This window comes from Maylandia zebra, linkage group LG7 (genome assembly GCF_041146795.1).
Source record: "Maylandia zebra isolate NMK-2024a linkage group LG7, Mzebra_GT3a, whole genome shotgun sequence".
Taxonomy (NCBI): domain Eukaryota; kingdom Metazoa; phylum Chordata; class Actinopteri; order Cichliformes; family Cichlidae; genus Maylandia; species Maylandia zebra.
Window position 1 is genome coordinate 40,862,926 of NC_135173.1, and position 23,015 is coordinate 40,885,940.

At 43.4% G+C, this 23,015-nt stretch overlaps 3 protein-coding genes across 4 annotated transcripts; 2 read left to right on the forward strand and 1 right to left on the reverse strand.

Moving 5' to 3' along the window:
* The first annotated feature begins 15 nt into the window (after positions 1–15).
* On the forward strand, positions 16–6,871 carry LOC101470742 (SOSS complex subunit C). Of its 2 annotated transcripts, none has more exons than XM_076886373.1 (4): positions 16–151; positions 4,453–4,549; positions 5,545–5,632; positions 6,396–6,871. In XM_076886373.1, the coding sequence occupies exons 2-4, from the start codon at positions 4,515–4,517 to the stop codon at positions 6,492–6,494; spliced, it is 222 nt and encodes a 73-aa protein (XP_076742488.1). In that variant the 5' UTR covers positions 16–151; positions 4,453–4,514; the 3' UTR covers positions 6,495–6,871. The 2 variants fall into 2 exon arrangements, with proteins under 2 accessions (XP_076742488.1, XP_024659000.1); XM_024803232.2 differs by lacking the exon at positions 16–151 and adding an exon at positions 571–908 and having other exon boundaries at positions 6,396–6,870.
* Positions 6,872–11,296, reverse strand: kiaa1958 (KIAA1958 ortholog). The gene is made up of 6 exons (XM_076886372.1): positions 11,225–11,296; positions 9,117–9,426; positions 8,153–8,633; positions 7,889–8,068; positions 7,583–7,774; positions 6,872–7,499 (listed from the first exon to the last, which is right to left on the reverse strand). Exons 2-6 carry the CDS (start codon positions 9,417–9,419, stop codon positions 7,192–7,194), a joined length of 1,464 nt encoding a protein of 487 aa, XP_076742487.1. The 5' UTR covers positions 9,420–9,426; positions 11,225–11,296; the 3' UTR covers positions 6,872–7,191.
* On the forward strand, positions 11,257–20,895 carry LOC101477122 (sorting nexin-18). The gene is made up of 4 exons (XM_004538347.4): positions 11,257–12,629; positions 12,954–13,247; positions 13,520–13,902; positions 19,202–20,895. Exons 1-4 carry the CDS (start codon positions 11,908–11,910, stop codon positions 19,426–19,428), a joined length of 1,626 nt encoding a protein of 541 aa, XP_004538404.1. The 5' UTR covers positions 11,257–11,907; the 3' UTR covers positions 19,429–20,895.
* Positions 20,896–23,015: the final 2,120 nt, after the last annotated feature.

Genomic DNA, 23,015 nt, shown 5'->3' on the forward strand with positions numbered 1-23,015 from the left:
AGCTGAGATGTTTCACTGGTTGCTTGACCACAACTGTCAGCTGACTCCTACTGCGCAGTTCCGGAAGTTAAACGAGAAGAACCTGGATGTAAACATGTCAGTCACGTGACAAATGACGAGGGAATCGCTGAAGATCGTCTACTAAGAAGATGTACGAACAGATTTGCAAGCAGATTTATATTTTACAGAAATACATGAAGAAACAAAACAGGTTATAGTTTACAAATGGCCCAGGAAAAAAAACACAAGAAGCTAAGTCAAAATTTTAAATTATTACTATATCAAAATTGCAGGTTATTGTCCTCAGATTTCAGGTTATCTCAAATTTTTAAGTTATATGCCTCAGAGTTTTGAGTTATTATGTCAGAATTCCCACTATGTCTGAAAATTTCAAGTAATGTATCTCAAAATGTCTTGTTACTATCCCAAATTCTTATTTAAATATAAAGAAATCAATTAGTTGATTATATATATATATATATATATATATATATATATATATATATATATATATATATATATATACTTTTTTAAATTTCCTGAATAAAGGCAGAGTGGGTCCTCTTTCCTTTGCAGTCTTTTGTAATTGTGAAACCGGTACACGCGTTTAAGAAACAAAAATGCGGTGATGCACAGATACACAGTCGAGAGTTTTATCGTCTGTTACGAAGACACTTGCTGAGGTGTCCATCACCAAGTCCTCCTGTATGGTCTATTCTCTCTAACTAACTTACATTAATCACCGTTGAGGACTTTTACCGATGAGCAGTTTCCAGTAGCGTCGAAACAATCGCAGCGGGAAGGAAACACCAAGCATTTGACCGTTAATATAACCTGTTTGGGGTTTTTTGGTGTCCGCTGTTGACCTCTCCGACTCTCTGAGATGACTACTAATCCTCCAGGACAAGGTAATTCATTTGTTTTGGGTCATTTAAGTTCTTGAGAATCGGCTGCTGAATACAGGGGCGTAACTACCAGCTCTGGATACCCTGAAACAGCCCCCTCCATGAGGGAGGAATAGGGCAAGAACCTCGAAGAATGGGAAGCGGATTTATCAGTTAACTTAGACCAAAACTTCTGGTCTCAGATATGCTTAAAAACCTTTTATTTAATTAGAAATCCCAGTCTTCAATTAATTCAATACAAAATACTACATAGAGTGCACTATACAGGTCATCGGATGTTCAAGATGGGCTTTACGTCTACCAACAACTGCTCACACTGTCAAACCAATACACCGGACAATTATATCCACGCTCTTTGGTTCTGTCCACCAGTTCAGAAGTTTTGGCGCGAGATATGTGAAGACTTATCAAAGTGTCTGAAATGTAACATTCCAATTTCCCCTTTAGTGTGTTTGTTGGGCAGCTTAGATTATGTCACTACAGAAAAGAATATCGCCCATATGGTTTTCACTGCCCTATGCATAGCCAAGAAAACAGTCCTCATGAACTGGAAAAATAAAAATAATCTTAATTCTAACCAATATAGAAATTATCTAATAGGTTACATTAGTCTTGATACAGCCTCTGCCACCACATCAATTGCTCTGGGCTCCTTTGATCAGCTCCATCACCTAGTGGGGGTGGGGGGGTCATAGTTTGGTCCTACCTTCGCCGTTGTGATTGGTGTGGGGGTAGGGACAGGCTTGGGGCGTCGGGGGGTTCCCCAGAAGCGTCTTCCTTGGAGGGCCCAACCCGGGGTTGCGGTCATGGCCTGTTAAGGGCTCTGTTGGCTCTTAGGTGACTGTTTCCTCGTGGCTGCGTGCAGCGGGGCTAGGGGAGGGTCTGTGCTGACGGACGTGGGTTACTGACCTGGGAGCCTGGCTGTCCCTGGTTGTGTCCAGGGCAGGCGGGGTTCTGGGGGTGCTCGTCTCTGGGCTGGGGCCATGGCTGGGCCTTGGGGGCTTGATCCTGGTTGGTGTGTCGCCAGGGTTGTGGGTGTGTGGGTGCATGGGGGCCCAGCCCTGGAACAGGGTGCCACCGGTGCATCAAGCCACCTGGGGGGCTCTTCAACTGGTGGGGGAGGCTTTTACATCTTACAGGATGTCTCCTCTCTCCAGGAAGTGACTCTGCAGGTGGGGAGAGATATAGGAGAGGTGGAGGAAGATCTCAGCCTGGGTGTCTATTGTCTTGTGTAGTCTGGAAGATAAGTGGAAGACGGGGTGGGTGCAGTTTTCTCTGCGGTGGGGTCAGGTGGGCTGCCCCAGGCTCTGTGGGGCCGGGCGGCACTGCTGAACTGGGCCCCCAGTCCGGATGGGCCTGGGCCCCCTTTCCCTGGTGGGTTGTAGAGTGTGGGGGTGCCTACTGGGGTCAGCAGGGGAGCTGGCCCCAGGGAGGGGCCACTCGCCCCTCCCTTCCTTCCCTCCCCATCTCCAGCTGCCTCCCTCTTCCCGCGCCACCACAATCACCCCCACATGCAGGGCCTTGGGGTAAAGATGTGTCACCAAGGTGCAGGGGAGGCATCCCCCCCGTCCCCTTCTGGCTGCCTCTGCCTCAATTTTATCCCACAACTTAGACATTCACATTACTCACACTCTCATAACACATACATATAGGACCTTGGTGCTGGGCACGCTACACGGAATCCAAAAGACCATCAGGGTGTACACCTCACCCCTGGCGTCGTTGCCCACCTCTCAATTTTAAATACACGTAGACATTGAGGGCTATCAGGAGGGGCTATGCGCTTACCTGCTGCTCTCTGGCAGGTAGCTCCATGCCCTCCTGGGTTTTAAAGGCACCTTAGAACACACATGCATCAACACTACAATGAGCGGGTGGAGGGAGGTTTGGAGTCTTCTCTCACCCCCGTTCTCTGCAGCCTGTTGGAGCGGGGGGGCTAGGAGGAGTTGGCCGTCCGACTGGGGTCTGGAATGTGGGGCCTCCCTGCTGCTGCTGAGTCGGGGCGGTCTGCCTCTCCCCACCCCAGGGAAAAGGGTAACACCACCTGGGTCTGGGTGCAGTTTCCCCCTCCAGGGGCAGGGGGACCTAGACCCGGGGCTTAGAGTACGCTTGGGGAGTGTGATTGTGTGTACAGTGTCTCTTTATGTCTGTCTCCACGTTGGGTGAGTGCTGAGTAATTGCATATGAGAGCATGAGGGTGGGAATGGATGTTTGTATATGTGTGTGCCTGTATGTCTGTGTCCATATGTCAGGTTGGGTATCAGACACCACCTCTCTGGGGACATCTCAGGCCCTCCAAGGTTTGGAGGCCTATCTCCCCCCACCACTCCCCCTGCCAGTGGCAGACGCCCTCAGACATCGGTGCGTTGGTGGTTCTTTGTGTTCGGGGATGGGCGTCCAGGTACCCACCGGCTCACTTCTGGTGGGTGCTTGTCGGAGCCTGGGGCTCGCTCGGGCTCCTTTGGGGGTGGGGTGCCCTCGGCCTGGGGCTCGGTCACTCTGGCACAGCTGGCTGCGGCGGAGCTTACAGGCACGTCACTGCAACCCCCCCCCCCCCCCCCCCCCCCCCCCCTGGCTTCTGCTCCGCGGCTGCTGAGTGAGCCCTCATCTGGGACTCTCCTCAGCTCTTTCTGGGACAGTGGTGCGGCTGCCCCTCTGTTGGTCTTCCTTGGTCTCTTGTGCTCTGGGGGCCTCTGGATGTCTGGAGCCTTGATCTCCTCCATACCTGCTTCATGCCCTGGAGGACGGGGCTGTGGCTCCCCCACACCCTCTAGCAGATCATTACATGAAGGAACCTGTTAAATACAAGCGCACTCACGCTCACAGGTGTACACACGGGTGCTCACACACACAAACTACACTCTTTTTGGCTGCTACCTCAAAGCACACTGTGCGCTGTCGATCTTGCGTGCTGCACAATAATATTTAATATTTAGTATTTACTGTTATCTTCACATAGATCATCGCGATGATGTTGTTTATTATATTGCTCTCTTTTTCTTTGCTTGTTATCTCTTTTTTTCTTTCTCAACAGGTGATCCAGGTGACTGATATGTGTATTTTTTGTCTGTTTGTTTTGTTGGTTTTTGCTCTTTATCACCGCCCCTCTTCCCCGCTCTTTTTCTTTCCCTCTTTCTTTCTCCCTTTTCTTTTCTCCAGTCAAGTCTGTCCCGTGTTCAGCAAATGAAAACAAAATAAACAATAAAAGCAAAGGTGAATCAAATAGACCAATACGGCAAGGCTGGGATGGTCCATTTGGTAAAGTAAATCCATTGGGTGTCTTTCTTTGCCTTTAGACAACAATTCTGATGGCAAAAAAACCAAACGGGACAGTCAAAAAAAAAAAAAAGAACCTCCACGATCACAAGAATCATTTTTATTGTGTTTTCTAGTAAATCTTGCTATAAATAAGATCCTAAATAATCTTAAACACTGTTTAGCTTAATCTTTTTGGATGTTTATTCAACATTCAATTGTAATTACCCAAAAACGTGGCCATTATTAGCTGTCCCTTACTCTCTTTTTTTTTTTTTTTTTTGTAATACAGCCTTCCCAAACAAGACCCGGGTGGCTATATTGGCAGAGCTGGAAAAGGAAAGGAGGCGACTGATGCAGAGTCAGTCCATGAATACTCCTGGAGCCAGGTAGGTGTAGTATAGCATAATCCAAGTAACAGAAGGGGGGGGGGTATTAAGTCTGTGTGTAAAGCTTTCCTGGGACATTAGTATGTGTCATGATTTGATGTCCTCGTGTTGGCATTGGTCCTACAACATCATAATTACTGTTGCATATGGACCATCAACTACAACGGTGATGCAAAAACATGAAAGAGGTCATCCAAGGACAGGACACACGCAAGTTATGAAGGTAACTTTGGTTCTGTGAATTCCCAGACATCAAGTTGGATATGTCTCCTTGCACTGCATGCAGGTTGAGATACCATGTTATAGCCTACATCCAGTCTCTAGGAAGCTTCTTGAGCCGAGATGTTCCGAGTGACCAGCATGACTGGCAGTTTCCCGGGAATTCACAGAACCATATTTACCTCTTTCAGTTTAACTCCCACCTCCCTGCCAGTAGCATTAAACAAGATGGCTGGCTTGTATCGGCAGTGCAATAAGGAACAACAGCTGGACACTGTTGTACAGATTTCCCCTTGTGAAACACGTTTCATTGCCATCCGAGATGTGGAGAGACTCCTGACAAATGTGGCAAATAACATCTGAGGGAACAGGTGTGCTCACCACTCCATATGCTTATTTTATTGTAAACAGTCCAGTGGGAAAGTCGATTTTTTTTGGGACACAGCTTTTCCCCTGTTGTTTCAGTTATAACATATTAAGAGATTCTCCGAGTGTGTAAAGCTCTGTGCTGCTTCAAATCCTGAAGCCTGAACTTTAATGCCCTCATTATTATGACAAGGCGCCAGTTGCCTTTTTCTTCTCTAATGTTATGACTTCACAACAATGTGACTGGACATTTGCAGCGATGGTCCTGGAACAATAATTATGATGATGTTAGAACACCAACATATAACCTGTCATTAGTCAGGCTTAAAGAGCCGAGTTCAGGCAGAACAAAAAAGACTTTGGTAATTTTCACATGCTTCCATGCCATCTTTTCCCCTTCAACACTGTAGCATCTCGCTGGCCCGGCCCAGTGTTAAGGACTTCAGGGACAACGCAGAACAGCAGCACATCGCTGCGCAGCAGAAAGCAGCCTTGCAGGTAAGACACCAGAAACGCTACTAGAAGTGCAACCACATTACCCCTCCTCATTATGAATCTTACAGTGATTACAAGCAATCCTACACAGCATACATTAGAAGAGCCTTCTGATAGGAGCCCAACTAATACTGGATTTATTTTTTATTTTTTTAGGTGTAGGTGTGTGTGGGGGGGGGGGACAGTGAGGTCATTGATCCTTAATGTTCCAGTCATTTATTTTACAAGTTTACTGCTTGACTCCACATCACTGTGTCCTCAGCTGTGATTACAGTTACAGTGATTACAGCTGGTGCTGAGCGTGTAAGAGCTAATCTGCTGGATAAACAAATGCCAGATCCCACATCTGTGATCTGAAATCCCAAATATTTTTACTAAGTGCTGGTGAATTAATCATTGGTTCAGGCATGCTGTCTCAAAGCTGCCTGATAGATCTGAGGGCAGCATTTCTTGTAAATTACAGTTACAAGAAAATACCAGTATATACCAGCTGGGTATCACTTAGCAGTGCGTATGTGCTAATGTAGATTAGAGGTTAGATTTAAAAATGAGCTGCATTTAATCCTCCTTCTATATCATTAACAGTGGGAAATAACTATGATTTGTTATCAGGCTGGCAATATAAATTCAACCTCAACAAGTTAACTGATAAAACAGAATAAATGAAAACACAGATTCTTCATGTCATGCTGGTGGTGTGATTGCGTGTTTGGGTGGCCCTCTGCTGTCAAGCCTGTAGTTAACACCTTTATTTCTTTTCTTGCAGCATGCACATGCACATTCTTCAGGCTTCTTCATCACTCAGGACTCCTCATTTGGAAACCTCATCCTCCCAGTTCTTCCACGCCTGGAGCCCGAGTCTTGACGTTTTACATCCGATCTACCTTCTGGTGTGAGAGGCGCAGCTTTGGAACAAGCTGGGCGCACACCACGTCTCTCATCTTGGACAGCTGTTTGTGATGTCGTAAATGATCTCAGGGGAGTGTTAAATGACCTCTCTTATATTTTCATGACTAGGAAAGCTGGTTGCTGATTTTAGAAAACCTGCACAAGGGATCAGAAGACTGTTCTACATGGCCGTGAAACATTGCAGTAAAGGTTATATTTCGACTGTTTTCGTTCTGCTGTGGATAATAAAAATGTTGCATACATTAAAGATGATAACAGGAGTGCTTCTGGACTCTAACACACCCACTGATGTTCTTTGAGGGTGAAAGATATCAATTTAATAAATGGAGGAAAAAACCTTTTTTTGTGGTTTATTGTAAAACAGCCATAAGAAACACATTTTTTAGAACCTGATGAATTCTGAGCAGCTGAATCTGCTGTGAAAGTCAACAAGTGTCAGTTTCACGCTTCTGTTTCATAATCGCACAAGAAAAAAAATCCACTAGACAGGAAGCACCCATGATGGTTGGAATACAGTCGACATATGATTTGAAGTCAATTATGTTAAAAGTCCTAAGGTGGTATTTTTCTCTGATTTTTTTTTCTATACATAAAGTATGCAGAGGTTTTGTAGGCCTGTGCCTCAGGCAGCGCGAGCACCATACATGAAGCTGTCACTTTGACACAATGGGCAACAGTTCTCCTTTTGCCTTCATTGTTTTGATCTTGGCCTTAATGGTGTCGTCCATCGCCTGCCGACAGCGGTGGGCGTAGTGTGCCAGCGTCTCCTCCTTCTCATCCCATGGCACCAGTGCGTGAAAAACCTCTGGAGCAGCCAGGCTGAGCTCCGCTATGGCCGCCGTGCGAGAGATTGTGTTGCGGTCCACACCGATGCGGTCAAACGCCACCTTCATGGAGACGCTGCGGCGAAACTCCTGGAGGGCAGCCATGTAGCGTGCTATCACACCCACCACGTTTTTCACTACCAATAAAAACAAAAAAGCAATGTTTAGCACAGCGAGTACTCCGTGACACATTTATCAGAGTGTCTCTATGTGTCCTTACTCCTGACTCGAGTGTTTTCTCCATCCCGGCTCCTCTTGCTCTTCGGGGTCCGATGGCGCTCTAGAGGATGAAGCTCCACTTCCTCAAATGAGTCAAACAGCGTTGGCAAATCAAACCCAGCTGCATCATCAGAGGACGCCATGTGTGAGCTTCCAGGTTCCACCTGAGTGGAACAACGAGGCCACCTCTTCTCTAGAAGAAAGAAAGAGAAGATGAGGACTGAAGATTTTGAGAAACCAACTAACTCTAGTTCAGTGAACGTAATTTTTGTGTAAGGTTACAAACGGCACAGATTCGTGAGCTTACCGGGGCGCAGTTTATCCTGCAGAAACTCACATATGAGTTCAGCTTTCTTCGTGAGTTCATGTTGCAGCAGTTCTTTGTCCTGCTTCAAATTGGAGATCGTCTCTGTCATTTGTTGGTTTCGGCTGCGTTCTGCTAATAGTAATGCTCGCAGCTTCTCCAGCTCACTCTCGTCTTCTTCAGCTTTACAGACACACAAAAAAATTACAAACAAAAACAACGTTATGTTTTGTTCCCCTGATGGCATGAAAACATGCGAGCTGGTACCTGTGTTCTTCGTAGTGGTCTCTGTGGCAGAGCTGCATCGCTCAGCCTGCTCTGTGGTCCCTGCTGTGCAGCTGCCTCCTCCTAGTACCTCCGTCTCTGGATCCATCGATCCCTCACACCCCACATGTTGTCCATGCTGGGGCTGACAGCAAGATGAAAGAGCCTTTTTTGGCCACAGTGTTTGTGTGATTTGAGAGTATGTGTTTGGTGCCTGATGAGTTTGTAAAACACAGACTAGGTCTGTCTCTGTGAGCCCAGTGTCATCGTCTTCTGCTGGGGCGGATTCCTGTTTAACCTTCTTTGCAGCGATGGCTCCTCCCTGGGCCCCGCCTCTTTTCCTAGATGGCCGGGGCTCATAGTCGCCATCCTCATCTGTGGCTGATGAATCACATGCAGCAATGTCAAAAAGCCGACCGCTGAACTCCTCGCCCTCTGATGCCGCTTCACTATAGGAGAGGTCACATGATGTTCTCACTGCAATCTGAACATTTAGAAAGAGGTGATGTCCAACTGTACAACCTTATAATCCAGTACATAATTGTCTCTATAGCTTTACTGTACAGTTCATGACAACTGTACAATTCATTTTCATGTAAGTCACCAGTTTACATCAAATTAAGCCTTAAAATTATGCATAACTTGCATGAAATCCATGGACTGTAACTTAAAGATGGCTTGTAACCACATAGCTTCCACGTTCCAAAAACAAAGCCACTGTAAAAGTGATTTAAGAGTGCATTATTTCACCAAAAATCCCACATAAAAGTAAGGCTGCAGGGATTTTCCAGTCTTGTCTGGGTTTAATCATATGTTGACAGACAAAGTATTAAAGGCTCATGAACCCACATGCTGATTATACACTGGCCCTAAGCTCATGTGAATTTGTCAGTAACCCAATTCTTTGCACATTTGCACATCCCCGTGTCATTTCAGACAATACCAGCACCTCACATCTTTACCTCACCTTACTGGTTGGACGACCTCCAGCAAACCTCTCCTGGCCTTGTCTGGTACTGGCTGAGCCGCCACAAGTGTTTGCATTTTCACCAAGGGGCCAGTGGTAGGCGTGTCCAGCCCCACAGCCCCACACAGCAATGGGGACGCTGCCACCGTGCGGACCAGATTCAGCTGTCAGCACATTGCTGTAGGAGCCACGGGTGATGTGCTGCAAGCTGGGGAGGAGGTTACAGATGGTGCCGTGGCTGTGAGCCCAGCGGACGAGTTTACACAAACTGTCCGAGGTGGTTTGAACCAGGCTGGACATCATAGGATGTCTGAAACAGAGAGGGAGAAGACGGTGTTAGAAACACTTTAATATTATTTATTTGTATCTGTTGCTAATATCACTGGCATCATAGATAAAAACTGCTTCCATCAGCTGCCTTTGCTGTTATCTTTCTTTCCTTTGCTGCTGATGCCATAAGTTTTTTTTAATAATTACTCAAGGAAATTCACATTTACAGGCAGTGCAAGTCTTGATTTGATCCATCTTAATTTTCAGCCATGTGTGACCTAAACTGAGTCCTAAGAACAGCTTCTCATATTACAGGCTCATTTATTTTTCAGTTTTTTGTGCTTTTGACTTTCTTCAATTTCAGGGTTTACATTATGCAAAATGTTTCATGTTCTTGTATATAAACTGGCGATTTAAAAAAAATCACTGTTTTCACTTTAGCAGACAAAAAAGACGTGCTGATTTTTAATGCATGTTTACCACAAATGACCACATCTAATCTGTTAGTGTTTTCCCCTTTTCTCCTCTTTAAATTATCCTCAAAGAAGACTTGTTGCTTTGCAAGTCCTATCGTGCAACAGCTGGATACTACACCTCGTAGCATGCAGCTGCTGCAATACTCAATCCCCTGATTCAGTTTACCATGGTAAAGATTACAGTCACATATTTATGAAGGCAAAATTTTCCAATTCATAAAAATAAATCTTGTCGGTTACAAGACGCCTAATTGTAGCTAGAGCAAATGAACTGTAAAAACAGAGTGTCCTTCAGTTTCCTGTTAAAAACAAGTTATATTTTATTTAAACTGGCATAAATCATCAATTTATCTTCCTCTCGATCAAATCTGTCCACGGGCAAATCCTAATTTAACAGACACAGGAAAACAAAGCACCTACAGCACATACACATGCCTCATAATTACCTTTAAAAAAGAAATCTAAATTAAACCAGGTCCATGCAGGTTTCACATAATCTGACTGTCCTCATTTATTCCGCAGCTGCCTGCAGTAAGCCAAAGCAACTCTCGGGTCTTATGTGCTGACGCGAACCACGCTTGATTAAAAATAATAATAAAAAATGTCCAGCTTGTGTTTAATTATTATCTTCTTTGTCCGGTAGGTTTAATATCGCCACAGTTGAATGAAAGGGTTGGTTTACTGCCAGCAAGTGGACGGGAGGATGAACTGTGCTCTGCTCTCAGTGGGTGATGAAACAGCGACCTCTAGTGGGCAGAGGGGGCTATTAATAAAGTACAATAATATATATCCTGCACATGCATATTATTTTTTTATTTTTGTTTTGATACAATTTAAATTATAAGAGGATGAGAAATAAAATATCCCATTCATCCATATAGATTGTAAGACGTGTTAAAAAAACATTTAATATTTGTTTTGCCGGGTTAAAACATGTTTTTACGTATTTATATATACTTATTTTCTCCCTGACACCCAACTAAAAAGCAGTTTCACAGCAGCATAAGCAGCCAAACAAGTTGTGCTGTCACAAAAAAAATCTTCTCAGATTACAAATCAAGCGAACAGAAACTTTCAGCATGTCAAATTGATGCGAACACATCGTTCCTGCCCGGTGAAGCTGAAACATCCAGGAACTTGATGCAGACTTTACTTTAAAACACAAACAGTATTTTATTTTTAACTTTTTATCAAAGCCCAAATTAACTTTTAACGTTTAAAGTGTGTATTTTTAGCATCCTGAAGAGTGACTAGCGAATTTCTCTAATTAACATAAGGTTAGCCCGAGACCAGTTCAAAGATTACGTGTAATGACGTCATAGCCTATAAAGCAGGTTAACTGGGGCAGTTAATCTAACATACCCCGCTTGATGTGGATTGTTCCGTGTCTGGATAAATGAGTATATAAAAGCTGGAAGTTTTTTGGTTTTTAAAAGTTATTGGTCCGACTTCAGAGACTTGACTGAACGTGTTCCTGGCTCCACCCTCCGTTAGTCAGCCTGTGTAACTACGTGTTAGTGCTGGTGCCTTTAACTTACAAGCATCTTGGAGAGAGGAGGGGAAAAAAAGAGGACTTTCCCCCCGGCTTTTATCTTAGGGAAAGACGGCTATCCTGCCGTCGCAAGTTTGTTGGCTTTAAACTTGAATAGCCGGTGTCTTTCCGTAAGGGAGAAAAAAGGACAGGTTTTGAATGCGTTTTCGGACTTGGATTAAGTTGTGCATGGAAACTAATGATATTTGAACCCGCGGAAAGGAGAGAGAGGAGGTGGGTGTCGGATACAGGACTACTTTTGCGTGTCCGTCTTATTCTTTTGCGCGTGGATCACAGATACAAGCGTGTTTAATTTGGTCAAAGGTGGAATGGTTTGTTTTTTGTTTTTACCATAAAACTTCCTAAATCTGATTAAAGCTGCACAGATCCTAAAGGTTTAATCGTGCTGGAAGACATAACATTTTCGAGGAAGCTTTGAGAATCAGAACCAGAAATATATATCTATATATAGAGATATAAATATATAAAAATATATTGCAGCAGTATTGAAATTATGGCGCTGAAGGCCAAAGTGTTGTACGATTTCCACTCTGAAAATCCAGGAGAGATCTCCATAGCAGAGAATGAGGTGGTGACTCTGTTTAGCGAGGAGGAGCTGGAGGGTTGGCTGGAGGGGGAGAACAGCAAGGGGGAGGCTGGCCTCTTCCCTGCCTCTTATGTTGAGATCATCAGAGACCACATCACCTCCAACAACAATGGCTTCTCCTTGACCCAAACCAAAGTCCAGACCTCCTACACATCCTCCCAGCCTCACAGAGGATTTGGAGCTGATAGCAGCAGCTTCCACACTAGCCAGGGCAGCGATGATGACTGGGATGACGAGTGGGACGACAGCTCTCCTGTGGCCAATGTCCCTCAGGGTCTCAGCAGCAGCCCTCCTTTGCACCCAGTTGCCTCCTCCCTGCCGGGCCGTGGGAGCTCCCAGCAGCAGCAGGCCAAGAGTTCAGCCACAGTGGGGAGGAACCTGAACAGGTTCTCCACCTTCGTCAAGTCCGGAGGGGAGGCCTTCCTGCTAGGGGAGGCGTCAGCTTTTGTGAAAGATGGAGACAGGATCTGTGTGGTGATGGGGAAGCATGGACCCGAGTGGCAGGAGGACCCTTATCCGTTCACGTGCACCATTGACGACCCCACCAAGCAAACAAAGTTCAAAGGGATGAAGAGCTACATGTCATATGGCCTTACTCCAACGCACACCAATGTCCAAGTCAACCGCAGGTATGTATCGTCTTCCCTTTTCTCCACTTTTCTGATTTTTACTGCGGTTTACGAAATGTTAAAAACAGAGCTGTGGATATTTGCCATCTGGAGCCTTCTCTTGTTTCCTCTCTGAGGTTCCCTCAACAGCTTTCACATTGTTTCCATGTCCATGTGTCTGTCAGTTGAACTACACTCGAATTCCCTCAGGGCTTGTTGGGAAAAGATTCCTGCACTTCGCCTCCATTTATCTTTTTCACTCTGTCTCACTACATGCTCCTGGCATTACCTTACCTCACTTATTCAACCAGTCCCAATTTCTCTTCTCTCCACTCCTTCCTGCAGGTATAAACACTTTGACTGGCTCTACGGTCGGCTCGTGGAGCGCTTCCCTGTCATCTCAGTGCCCCACCTGCCAGAGAAGCAGGCCACGGGCCGCTTCGAGGAGGACTTCCTCTCCAAGAGGAGGAAGGGTCTGATCTGGTGGATGAACCACATGACAAGCCATCCTGTGCTGGCGCACTGTGACGTTTTCCAGCATTTCCTGACTTGTGGGGCGGATGAGAAGGCATGGAAGCAGGGAAAGAGGAAGGCAGAGAGGGACGAGCTGGTCGGGGCCAATTTCTTCCTCACAATCAGGTAGGAGTCTGAGAATTGGTCTTTATTAAGATGCACATAGCATTTTGGGAAATGACAAAGTTTTTTGTCAGGTTCTTTTTAATAGTGTTAAGTTTAGCTGAAAGATATTTGACCTTGTATAGGGAACTAATATTATAAACTATGTTCTTTGCTCTGTTTTAACAACTTGGAGTTGAAGGCCTTTAAAAATAGGGTGTGCCAGATAGTGAGCAAAAGATAAGCAGTAGAAAAAGATTTAAAATGACAATCTTCCCCTTTCTTTTTTCCGTCAGCCCCCCATCTGTACCTCTGGACCTGCAGGAAGTCGAGAGCAAGATTGAAGGCTTCAAAACATTCACCAAGAAGATGGACGAGAACATCATAGTTGTGAACACCAGCATCAACGAGTTCGGCCGCAAACAAATATCGGGGTTCAAAAAGGAGTACCAGAAGGTCGGACAGTCCTTCAAACTCCTGGCCCAGGCTTTCGAGCTGGACCAGCAGGTCTTCTCAGTGGGCTTGAACAAGGCCATTTCCTACACGGGGGAGTCTTACGAGGCAATAGGAGAGTATTTTGCTGATCAGCCGCGGCAGGACCTGGACCTCATTTCCGACCTGCTGGACATCTACAAAGGACACCTGGCCAACTTCCCTGACATCATCCATGTGCAGAAAGGTGGGAGAGTGTCTTTGTCTTCATGTTGGTAAAAAAAATTCAGCTCTGCAGTCTTAGAGCACAAATGCAAAGGAAAGACGTTGAGCACATTTTTATGCAGGGCTAACGTTTTAATACTGCCTAAACATGTTAAAATACTTTCTTGGGAAAATAAATTCTAATTAGTAACAAACCAATTATGAAAAATCAAAAAACAAACAAACTTAGAGGAAAGAAAACAGACTCGGCACCAAGTATGTAGGGAAGCTTTTAACTGCCGTTTAAAGAAAAAAATTTAAACGAATTATATGCGTCTAAATGCTTCTAGCATGTCTGTTAATCATGCAGACATACAAAGACCCAGATTCTGACTGTATCCCAACCAAGAGAAACATCTGTTTTCATTTAGTGAAGAGCAGTGTCAATCTGCGTCGAAAACTGAAACCCATGGTCCATTGTAACACTCGGGGTACTGTGCGAGGGCCTGTATTTGCTCATTTTGAAAACACACACACACTTACAAAGCAGGAGTTGGCTTATTAGTTCCCTGCAGGTTGGGAGGAGGGAGTTCCTCCTGGCACGCAGAGTCCAGACGTTTGCCAGACCGAGAGACACTGTTTCTATAGTCTGCTGAACTCTGTTCTCCAGATACAATCCCAGCTCCCAACTGTGGAACGAGCCTGAATTGCAATAGTCCGTGTGACTGACAGGGCTTCACCTCCTTTCCTGTTGACAAATAACAAACACATTGTTTTATGCCTCGCAAAGCCCATTTACTTACTAACTCACTGTTTTTTTCCTGTTAAGTTTTTCATGCCAAAGTTTCTCTCCACAGAGCATCATTGGTTCGGGGTATTTTGTATAAAATGGGACGCCAAATAAAAACCAGTTAAACCAGTAAAACACATTTTACTTAAATTATAACCAAATTGATTAATATCTCGGAAAGATAGTCAACGTAATTTAAACATTTCAGGTGATCTCCCACAAAGTAGTGACATAATTCTGGGGCACCGGCGTGGGTTTCATCACTGAAAACACTGACTGGCAACATTTTTTTGTCCTTTTCATACAAAGAGTTGATTCTGTTTATTCATGGTCGGTAGTGACCGTGACCGCCCACTTTTTTTAAGACCTCCACTTCCAGTAGTGAATTTCTCATTCATTTTGTCCACTGATGTTTCAGAAAATTATTACATTTTATATACATTTAAGCCTTCAAGTGAGCCAGCCAGCTACAAGCCAGATCATAACCATGAAATCATTTGATTTGGATCAAAAATATAAAGCAAAATGAAAGTCTACTCAAGTTTCTTCAGTGTTGTGCTCACTAATTGAGCTGATGTGTAAGGGTTTAAACATTTCAGTGGTAACAGAAACCTCTATGCTTTTCCTACCCTTGATGTCAGTAACACGGTATATCCTCTTCTAGTTTTCAGCTAGATTCTATCCTGCTGTAAACTAAATTATAACCCTAATTATAACACATCCAAAGAAAATGACTAACACAACTATAAAATAGACCCAGCATGCAGAAGAATTTGTAAGCCTTTACAATAAGCACTCTCAGACTTTTGTAATCATCTCTGCTGGTGTTAGAAAAGGTCAGTATCCGGTGAGTAACATCCTTCAACCATTGACCATACTGCAGAGTCGACATTGCTGCTGGGGTTGTGAAATAACTTAGATTCGCATAAGATGACTGGCTTAGTTCACGAGGCATCTGATTTGATAAAGAAATAGGCAAGAAGGAAAACAGGACTCTAGCGGGTTTGCGTTTCCAGACGCATCAGGCTTCATTTTTTTCTCAGCAGCAGCAGCTCCACATTCCCCTAATTTCTATCAGTCTCATATTGTCTCATATACACTTTCTCCAGTAATGGCTAAATTAGAAAACATATAAAATGGCAGCTGTAACACCTCATGTTTGACTGCTTTGTTGAACTACATATGTCACTTACGGTGACAGTCATCTATGCCAGCTCAGTCTTTTAAGTCCAAAGGCTACATCTGATTTGAATGAGTGGGAATTCCTGGGCCTCTTGTACTCTGTTGCCCCGGGACTACAGGAATCCAAAATGGAGCGGTCTCAGGATTACATTCCCCTCCTCCTCTTTTTTTGTTCCCCCCTTTTCCTCTTTCCTCCTGTTGGTTAAAGAAAAATAGGAAGAAGAAGAAGAAGAGGGGAGGTGAATGTATGAGGGGGTACGGAGAGTTACAGAGCTTTACAAGATTTCCTACCAGCATAACAGTACAAGAGTTCAAATTATAGCTCAGTAATCCCCTTGGCGGGGAGGAGAGCAAAGTCCGAGTTTTTTTTTTTGCTTCACTGTGGTGGCAAACTTGTGCTTCTGATCTTCGTGAGATAGAGAGAAGGAGAAACTAGGTCAGCACGTTCAAGATCAGCTTCCTCGCAATTTCCTCCACATTCATGTGAGTTAGTCCTTAACTCTGAGATCCCTCTTTGTTGGTCCTGTCTGTCTGGACTGTACAGCCTCCCCCCCAAAGCTTGAGTCACTCTAAACACTGTGAGTCATAAGTGGGTGATGGGTGTCTTCAAAGAAACCTGGCAAAGGTTTGCAACAATCAGCACATTTCTGCAGGTTTCTCAACATGTCCTGATTTTATGTGATCCAGTTACGACCTCGTGAATTTTGTATTGCACAAGTTCCTTTTGTAGAATTGTGTTTTAATTATTTGTGTAGAAGTTCTAAAAATATTCCAGACTTCCTTGATTTGACTATTGAGTTTGACTTCCTCTTTCCTGTGTAGCCACCCTGATGTCATCAACTGCTTTGCGGACAATTATTTTGAAGTCTCAATTTTCTAATTTTGGCAAAAAAAACCAACTAAGTGTTGTCTCAGGGGGAAAACTGAACTCCTATGAGTGTCTTTTTTTTTTTATCTGAGCACAAAAAACTCGAGTCAACCCTAACAAGCTAAAGAGAGCACAACCATATAGCAAGCTGTGAAGATGAATGGTTCTGTTGTTATCATCAAGTCCTGAAAATTGGTCAATGGGGGTGTAAAAGTGTATTTTTTATAATGGGGATTTTATGTTGAAAAATAAAATCAAGTGGCGGTATAACCTTAACCATATAAATTTTGTCCAATCAGAAGCCTAGGGGGCAAAAAGTTGCTAGGCAAAAAAAGGAGGAAAAAGAAAGCACTGTGCAGGAGTCCTCCTGTTCTTTCCATTCATAATAAAGTCTTTGAGTTATCCAGTGGCTGCTTTAAAAAATGTCCTTGTTGTATTTTTCATTTCACAATGTGCCAAGTGTTTTCAGTTTGTGAAAGGTCTGGACTGCAGGAAGGCCAGTTGAGTGCTCTTCTAATGCAAAGCAATATTGCTGTAATGCATGGACAGTATGTAGTTTAGCATTGGCTTGCTGATATATGCAAGGCCTACCTTGAAAAAGACTGCATTGTGTGGATAGGAGCACATGTTGCTCTAAAGCTGTATATACCTTTCAGCATTAATGCTGCTTTTCCAGATGTGCATGCTGCCAGTTCCACACACGCTAATTCATCCTCCATACCATCAGAGATGCAGGCTTTTTAAATGAACATTAATAAGAAGCGTCCAGAGAAGATGGCAGCGTTTTTGGATTATACTCGAATAAAGTTTTAACCTGTCTAGTTTCAAGATCATTTCTTGAAGTGTCCTGAGCCCATGTGGTGATTTACATGACAATGCCATGGTCTCAGATTGTCTCATCCAATGTTTGTGAGTTTTTACTTTTAAATTTTGCACATTTAAACTTTGCATTTGGTTATTGTTTAAACTGTTTAATGTATTCTCTCCCTTAGTGTATTTACCCATTTTATTAGTTCTTAGTTGCTTTAGAGTAATTTTTTTCCCTCAGTGCTCCATCTTTTTGTGTCAAGTCTCCCGTACGTTCATTCATATTTTCCACGTTTAGATATCTCACTTCCTGCTTTATTTTGAAAGTTAGTTTTTTTCCTTGTGCTTTGCTTTTAGTTCCCTTGTCTTGGCTCTGCAATTTAGTTCAGATGTCTTCTTCTCCCCAGCTGTCTGCACTTCCTCTAATCACCCTTCTGTTTATGTATAGTTGCTGTCTCCACTTGTCCTTTGTCAGAGTGTCTGTTCCCCTTGGCCCAGTGTGTTTCTTAGTATTTTTTTTTTTTAATGTTTTTAAATCCCCCCCCAAAAGTGCTCACGACAGACCGGTTACTCTCACTGAACCTGGTTCTGCCTGAGTTGAGGTTTTTCCTGTTAAAAGGGAGCTTTTCCTTCCCTTTGTCACCAAAGCGCTTGATCAGCACGGGGTCATCTGATTGTTGGGATTGTTAGACAGACAGAGAGGCCTGTTTAAAACTGGCGACGATGTTGGCGTCAGACTCTGGGCCACGAGAGTTCGTGTTGGATGTAGTACTTCATTCTCACGCCTGTCTTTCTAGACAGAGGAACAAAATTGCAGATATTAAGAATAACAAATGTATTGCAACAGTATTTTTGCCTGCACCTACCATTACAGGAAATTGTCTCATGAAAAAAACATTGCACATTATGATGTCAAAAAGAACATCATACCATTAATGTGGCTTGCCTTTAAGGGCATACCACATCAATGGTATGCCCTTAATGTGTCTCTGGAGGCTCCATTTTTAGTGATCTGATAAATGGAGATAACAGTTTACACGTAGGCTAAAAGCTAAAAGCTAAAAACCCAAAAATATCTGTGTATGTGTTGCCACAACCTTTAGTGACTGTAACTTCAAGTGTGCAAACTTAGATTGTTATCTTATCAGCTATCTGTCGCTGAAGTGTTCTTGTTTATCTGTGTAAAGAAAGGAAACCTGTATTTGAGGTAATGTATTTTAAGATAGAGGAATATCAAAGCAGAGTGGCATGGTAGTTATCACTGTTGCCGCACAGCAAGAAGGTTCTGAGTTCAATTCCACCATCAGGCCGGTGTGGAGTTTGCATGTTCTCCCTGTGTTTGCGTGGGTTTCTCCCACAGTCCAAAGACATGCAGTTAGTGAGGATTACCCACAGGTGTGAGTGTGAATGGTTGTTTGTCTCTGTGCGTTAGCCTTGCGACACACTGGCGACCTGTCCAGGGTGTACCTTGCCTCTCGCCCTATGATAGCTGGGATAGGCTCCCGCGACCCTGTAAAGGATAAGCAGAAGCGAATGGATAGCTGTAGAATATTATTTCTGAAATAAATGTGTCAGGGTTTTATTTCCAGTGTTGTCATGATCACAGAATATTTTTGAATACGTTTTTTTTTTTTTATTGTGAAAAATCCGAAAGTTTTTTTTTTAACTTTTGAACTCTCCGATGTATTTTCCCAGGTGCGCTGACCAAGGTGAAAGACTGCCCAAAGAAGGAAGGTGAGCTGCATGACCGCTGCAACATCATTTCTTTCGCCACGCTGGCAGAAATCCAGCACTTCCACCGCACACGTGTACGGGACTTCCGCTCACAGATGCAGTACCACCTACGCCAGCAGATCAGCTTCTTCCAGAAGATCACGGCCAAGCTTGAGGACGCACTGCAGATATATGACGATGACCAGTAGCACAAGAGTGAGACAAGGAAGAGAACAGACTACAAAGGCTTCAAAGAAATGGGTTGTGGTGGTGGTGTCATCCTCTCATAATCGAGAGCATCTTATTGTCCTTTAAAAGAAAAATCTTTTTTGTGATGATCCCTCGCTGTCTAGTTGGAGCATTGGAAGAAAAATACAGGCCATTTGACAACTTCTTGTATTATCTGAAGCTCTGATGAATGTACCATTAACAAGGATTTTGCTGACGCTCCAGACACATGTTGCAACTCAGCAGGATTGCAGCAGATATTTAAAACAGCTGCTCTCAGTATGACTGGAGCTGCGTTTGAGTCACAGTTTCAGGGTCACGTGACCGTCTCCACTGCCTCTTCATGGGAGCACTCGGTCGGGAAAGAACAATCAACAACAGCCCAAACAAAGACTGGAAAACTAACTAAATCGCTTGAACTGGATGTTTTAGCGCCTGAAAGATATAAATGTACTGATTTGTTTTAACTTGAATGACCTGCTCAGTATTGTTTTAACAAGACAGCGTATGAAAGGGAAGAGGGCACTGTCTACTTTCCAGAATCGGTTTCAAGTCTGGATTTCCATCACAGCTTGAAATCTGAGCTACCTGTGATGTCTGACTTCTTTCACATCACCCTCACCTTGTTTGCATTTGAAACTTTTTGTGGTTGAACATTTTCTCTTAAATGTTTTAATGGTGAAGCGGTACCGCAGTAATCTTAACTTCCAGATGTTTTATGAAAACCTAATGCTACATCTGTCTCTCACCCAATTCAGGGTAAGGTTAAAAGCTCTTTCGAATGCCAGCTATTTCTGGCATGGAAACAGTAAACCGAGAGCATGCAGGCAGTGATTGTGATTATAGCATATTTTACATGCTTTAGAGTGAAAGCTTTTTGTTTGAGAAACATGGCAGTCCTTGTGAAACTGATCAACTTGTACATCTCAGACATGCATCACTAACAGACCAATTCTTTTAATGCTATTTGGGGTTGGCATTGTTCAAATACTAGACATAACAGCTTTTCAACTCCCTTCTAACACGCCACCAAAATATGATCACAATGCCTCACGTGTACTGATATAATGAGCCCGATTCACCCAGAAGCTCCTTGGATTTAATCAGCATTGAGTTGCAGGCTGAGCTCTCTGAGAGACAGTTAGGATTTGTTTAATATTACTTATATTTTCCTTAAAAATGCAGAAAACTCAGAGATACAGTTCAGTGGAGTTGGTTACAGGGGTTTAAAGTATCAGCCACTGTAAGTCTGAGTTGTGGTATCAGGTGTGACTTCATTCCTTTCCTGTGATTTCACTTTACAAAGTTTATAATGGGACAAACCACCATCCTGGTTGTTTTTTAGCTGTTCACTTGGATCGCTAGCAAAAGTGAAAGTGATATACTTTCAATATAACATGATGGGAGAAAATAAAAAAATAAATAAAAGCAGAATTTATTTCAGTTCAGACTCTGTATTGTTGATCATTGGCATTTTTGCACAATATAGGCCCATTTTCTGCATATTTTAGGGTGTTTGTTTTGATGAATATTAATATATTTGTGATGATCACACACTATTTGGACAAAAGGTATTGTGCCACACTTCTTAATCTTTCATCTTTTTAGTGCCAAGGGTGTATAGAATCAGTTACTTAGCAGTTCAGCATGCCTTTGCAGTCATTTGTGAAAGAATAAGCTCACTGAATTCAAGTGCTGTAATAACGCGCCACACTTTCAAAAAAATATATCCATAATCAGCTGTACCCGCTGAAAAAAAATGACGGTTGAAAATCAGAGAAAAGCCTATGAAACATCCAGAGTTGTCATTGTAGATGCGCTTAGTCAGTGTTATTATTCTTGTGTTAAACTTTCAGTTCAGTTTCAATTATATAGTCCCAAATCACAACACCAGTCACCTCAAGGCACTTTATATTGTAAAGTTAGGACCCTACAGTAATACAGAGAAAACCCAAACAACCAAATGACCCCCTATGAGCGAGCACCTGGCGACCCTGGCAAGGGAAAACTCCCTTTCAACAGGAAGAAACCTCTGACAGAACCCGGCTCAGAGAGAGGCAGCCATCTGCTGCAGACGGTTGGGGGTGGTCACACATTTTAAACCCTTTATCAGGTAAGAAACAATGTTTGGTGACTTCACTGGACATAAATTAGCCTAGTTTCCCCTTCTCCAGGAGGCCATAGAACCACTTGGATGTTTCCCACCACCCACCTTACCATATGGTAATTTATGTGGCTGCTTCACTGACCTTGATTTGGACCATGAAAATTACAAATGTGGAAACGTTATCAAAAAATAAAAAACTTGCAATATAGACCAACTTGAATTTCCAAACATTTCAATGAGTGACCTATAAAGGGTTATGCAAGGGTTGACGTACAGTAAGTTCAAATGATGTAAAGTTCATTATCAGAGGGTGAACATGAGGCTCTGCCCAAACTGATTTCCACGTGACCTCTGAATTGGAGCAATGCAGGCTTGTTTATGCAGACACTACTGTATGGTTACCCACTACCTGTGATTCTTTGAATCAGGCTACCAAATGGTGTAACTTAAACAACTTCTCATCCATGTTTTCTACAGCTGTCCATGTTCCTTTATCTGAAAGCCCGTGTAGCGTTCAGTTACACCAACACAGTGACTTCAGTATCAAAATTCAAATACAGTTAGAACAGAAAAAGCCAGAAAAGTACAGTCCACATTAACATTAAAACAGTAATCTATTACTTTACGTATTTACTCCCTGAAAAACTTTAGCTGCACTTCTCTTTGCACTTTTGCTTTAATCACCCAAGATACATTAAGACAGAGTTAACCAGAGGGTTAACATGCACATCACTGCATATCCACACTAATGACTGTGCTAAGGAGGGGACATATGTTGGCACTTTACTGTCACATTCTTGCCCGTTCATGGAACAGGTTCATACTAAATATCTCCTCCCATCAGAAGTATGTTTCTTTATGCACGTTACCTGACAGCTGTTGCACAAACAGGCATGAAAGAGCATGTTTGATTTGGTTTTTGTTTCTGTTCACTGATTATGCAAGACAAAAAAAACCCCAACACAATTGGCATAATTGCTTGATGAGTGCACTGAATTTACCAAATCTAATGTGATTAGAGTGATGTTACCCTTCCTAGAGAAAAGTCTCTCATCTCTTGTTTTCTCTGGTGAAGGGACCACTTCACTCCTTGCTATCTGACACCAGAGTTCAAAGACTGCAGATCAGGTTACTCCAACTGCAGGCCCTTCATTATTTAGACTGTCCTCTTTCTCCCCTCCACTCAGTCTTGATTTTACTTTGAAATTGTGCTTTGTTCAGAATGCGTTCAGACTTACCTGCAAAAGAAACAAACAAAAAAAACAAGACCTTTCTGGGGTACTGCTCTCTAAACGCTGCCTGATTCATTGAGTTTTAAAGGTCAGAGATGAGGGTTGTGGAGCGGTAATACAAAAAATTTGACTCACCCCAGATGTTATGCATGTGACCAGATTAAGAATCTACGTGGAATTCTACAGTGCAATGCATTCAGAATTTTTGGTGTATGTTATGGTGTTAACG

Bases quoted from the DNA above. Each gene is read 5' to 3' on its own strand.
- kiaa1958 (XM_076886372.1), bottom strand. From the start codon at position 9,419: ATGATGTCCAGCCTGGTTCAAACCACCTCGGACAGTTTGTGTAAACTC. The intron at 8,634-9,116 runs GTGAGGTAAAGA...CTAAATGTTCAG, and splicing joins GAGGTCGTCCAACCAGTAAG to ATTGCAGTGAGAACATCATG. The intron at 8,069-8,152 runs GTACCAGCTCGC...GTGTCTGTAAAG, and splicing joins GACCACTACGAAGAACACAG to CTGAAGAAGACGAGAGTGAG.
- LOC101477122 (XM_004538347.4), top strand. From the start codon at position 11,908: ATGGCGCTGAAGGCCAAAGTGTTGTACGATTTCCACTCTGAAAATCCA. The intron at 12,630-12,953 runs GTATGTATCGTC...TCCTTCCTGCAG, and splicing joins AATGTCCAAGTCAACCGCAG to GTATAAACACTTTGACTGGC. The intron at 13,248-13,519 runs GTAGGAGTCTGA...TTTTTCCGTCAG, and splicing joins AATTTCTTCCTCACAATCAG to CCCCCCATCTGTACCTCTGG.
- LOC101470742 (XM_024803232.2), top strand. From the start codon at position 884: ATGACTACTAATCCTCCAGGACAAG. The intron at 4,550-5,544 runs GTAGGTGTAGTA...TCAACACTGTAG, and splicing joins ATGAATACTCCTGGAGCCAG to CATCTCGCTGGCCCGGCCCA. The intron at 5,633-6,395 runs GTAAGACACCAG...CTTTTCTTGCAG, and splicing joins AGCAGAAAGCAGCCTTGCAG to CATGCACATGCACATTCTTC.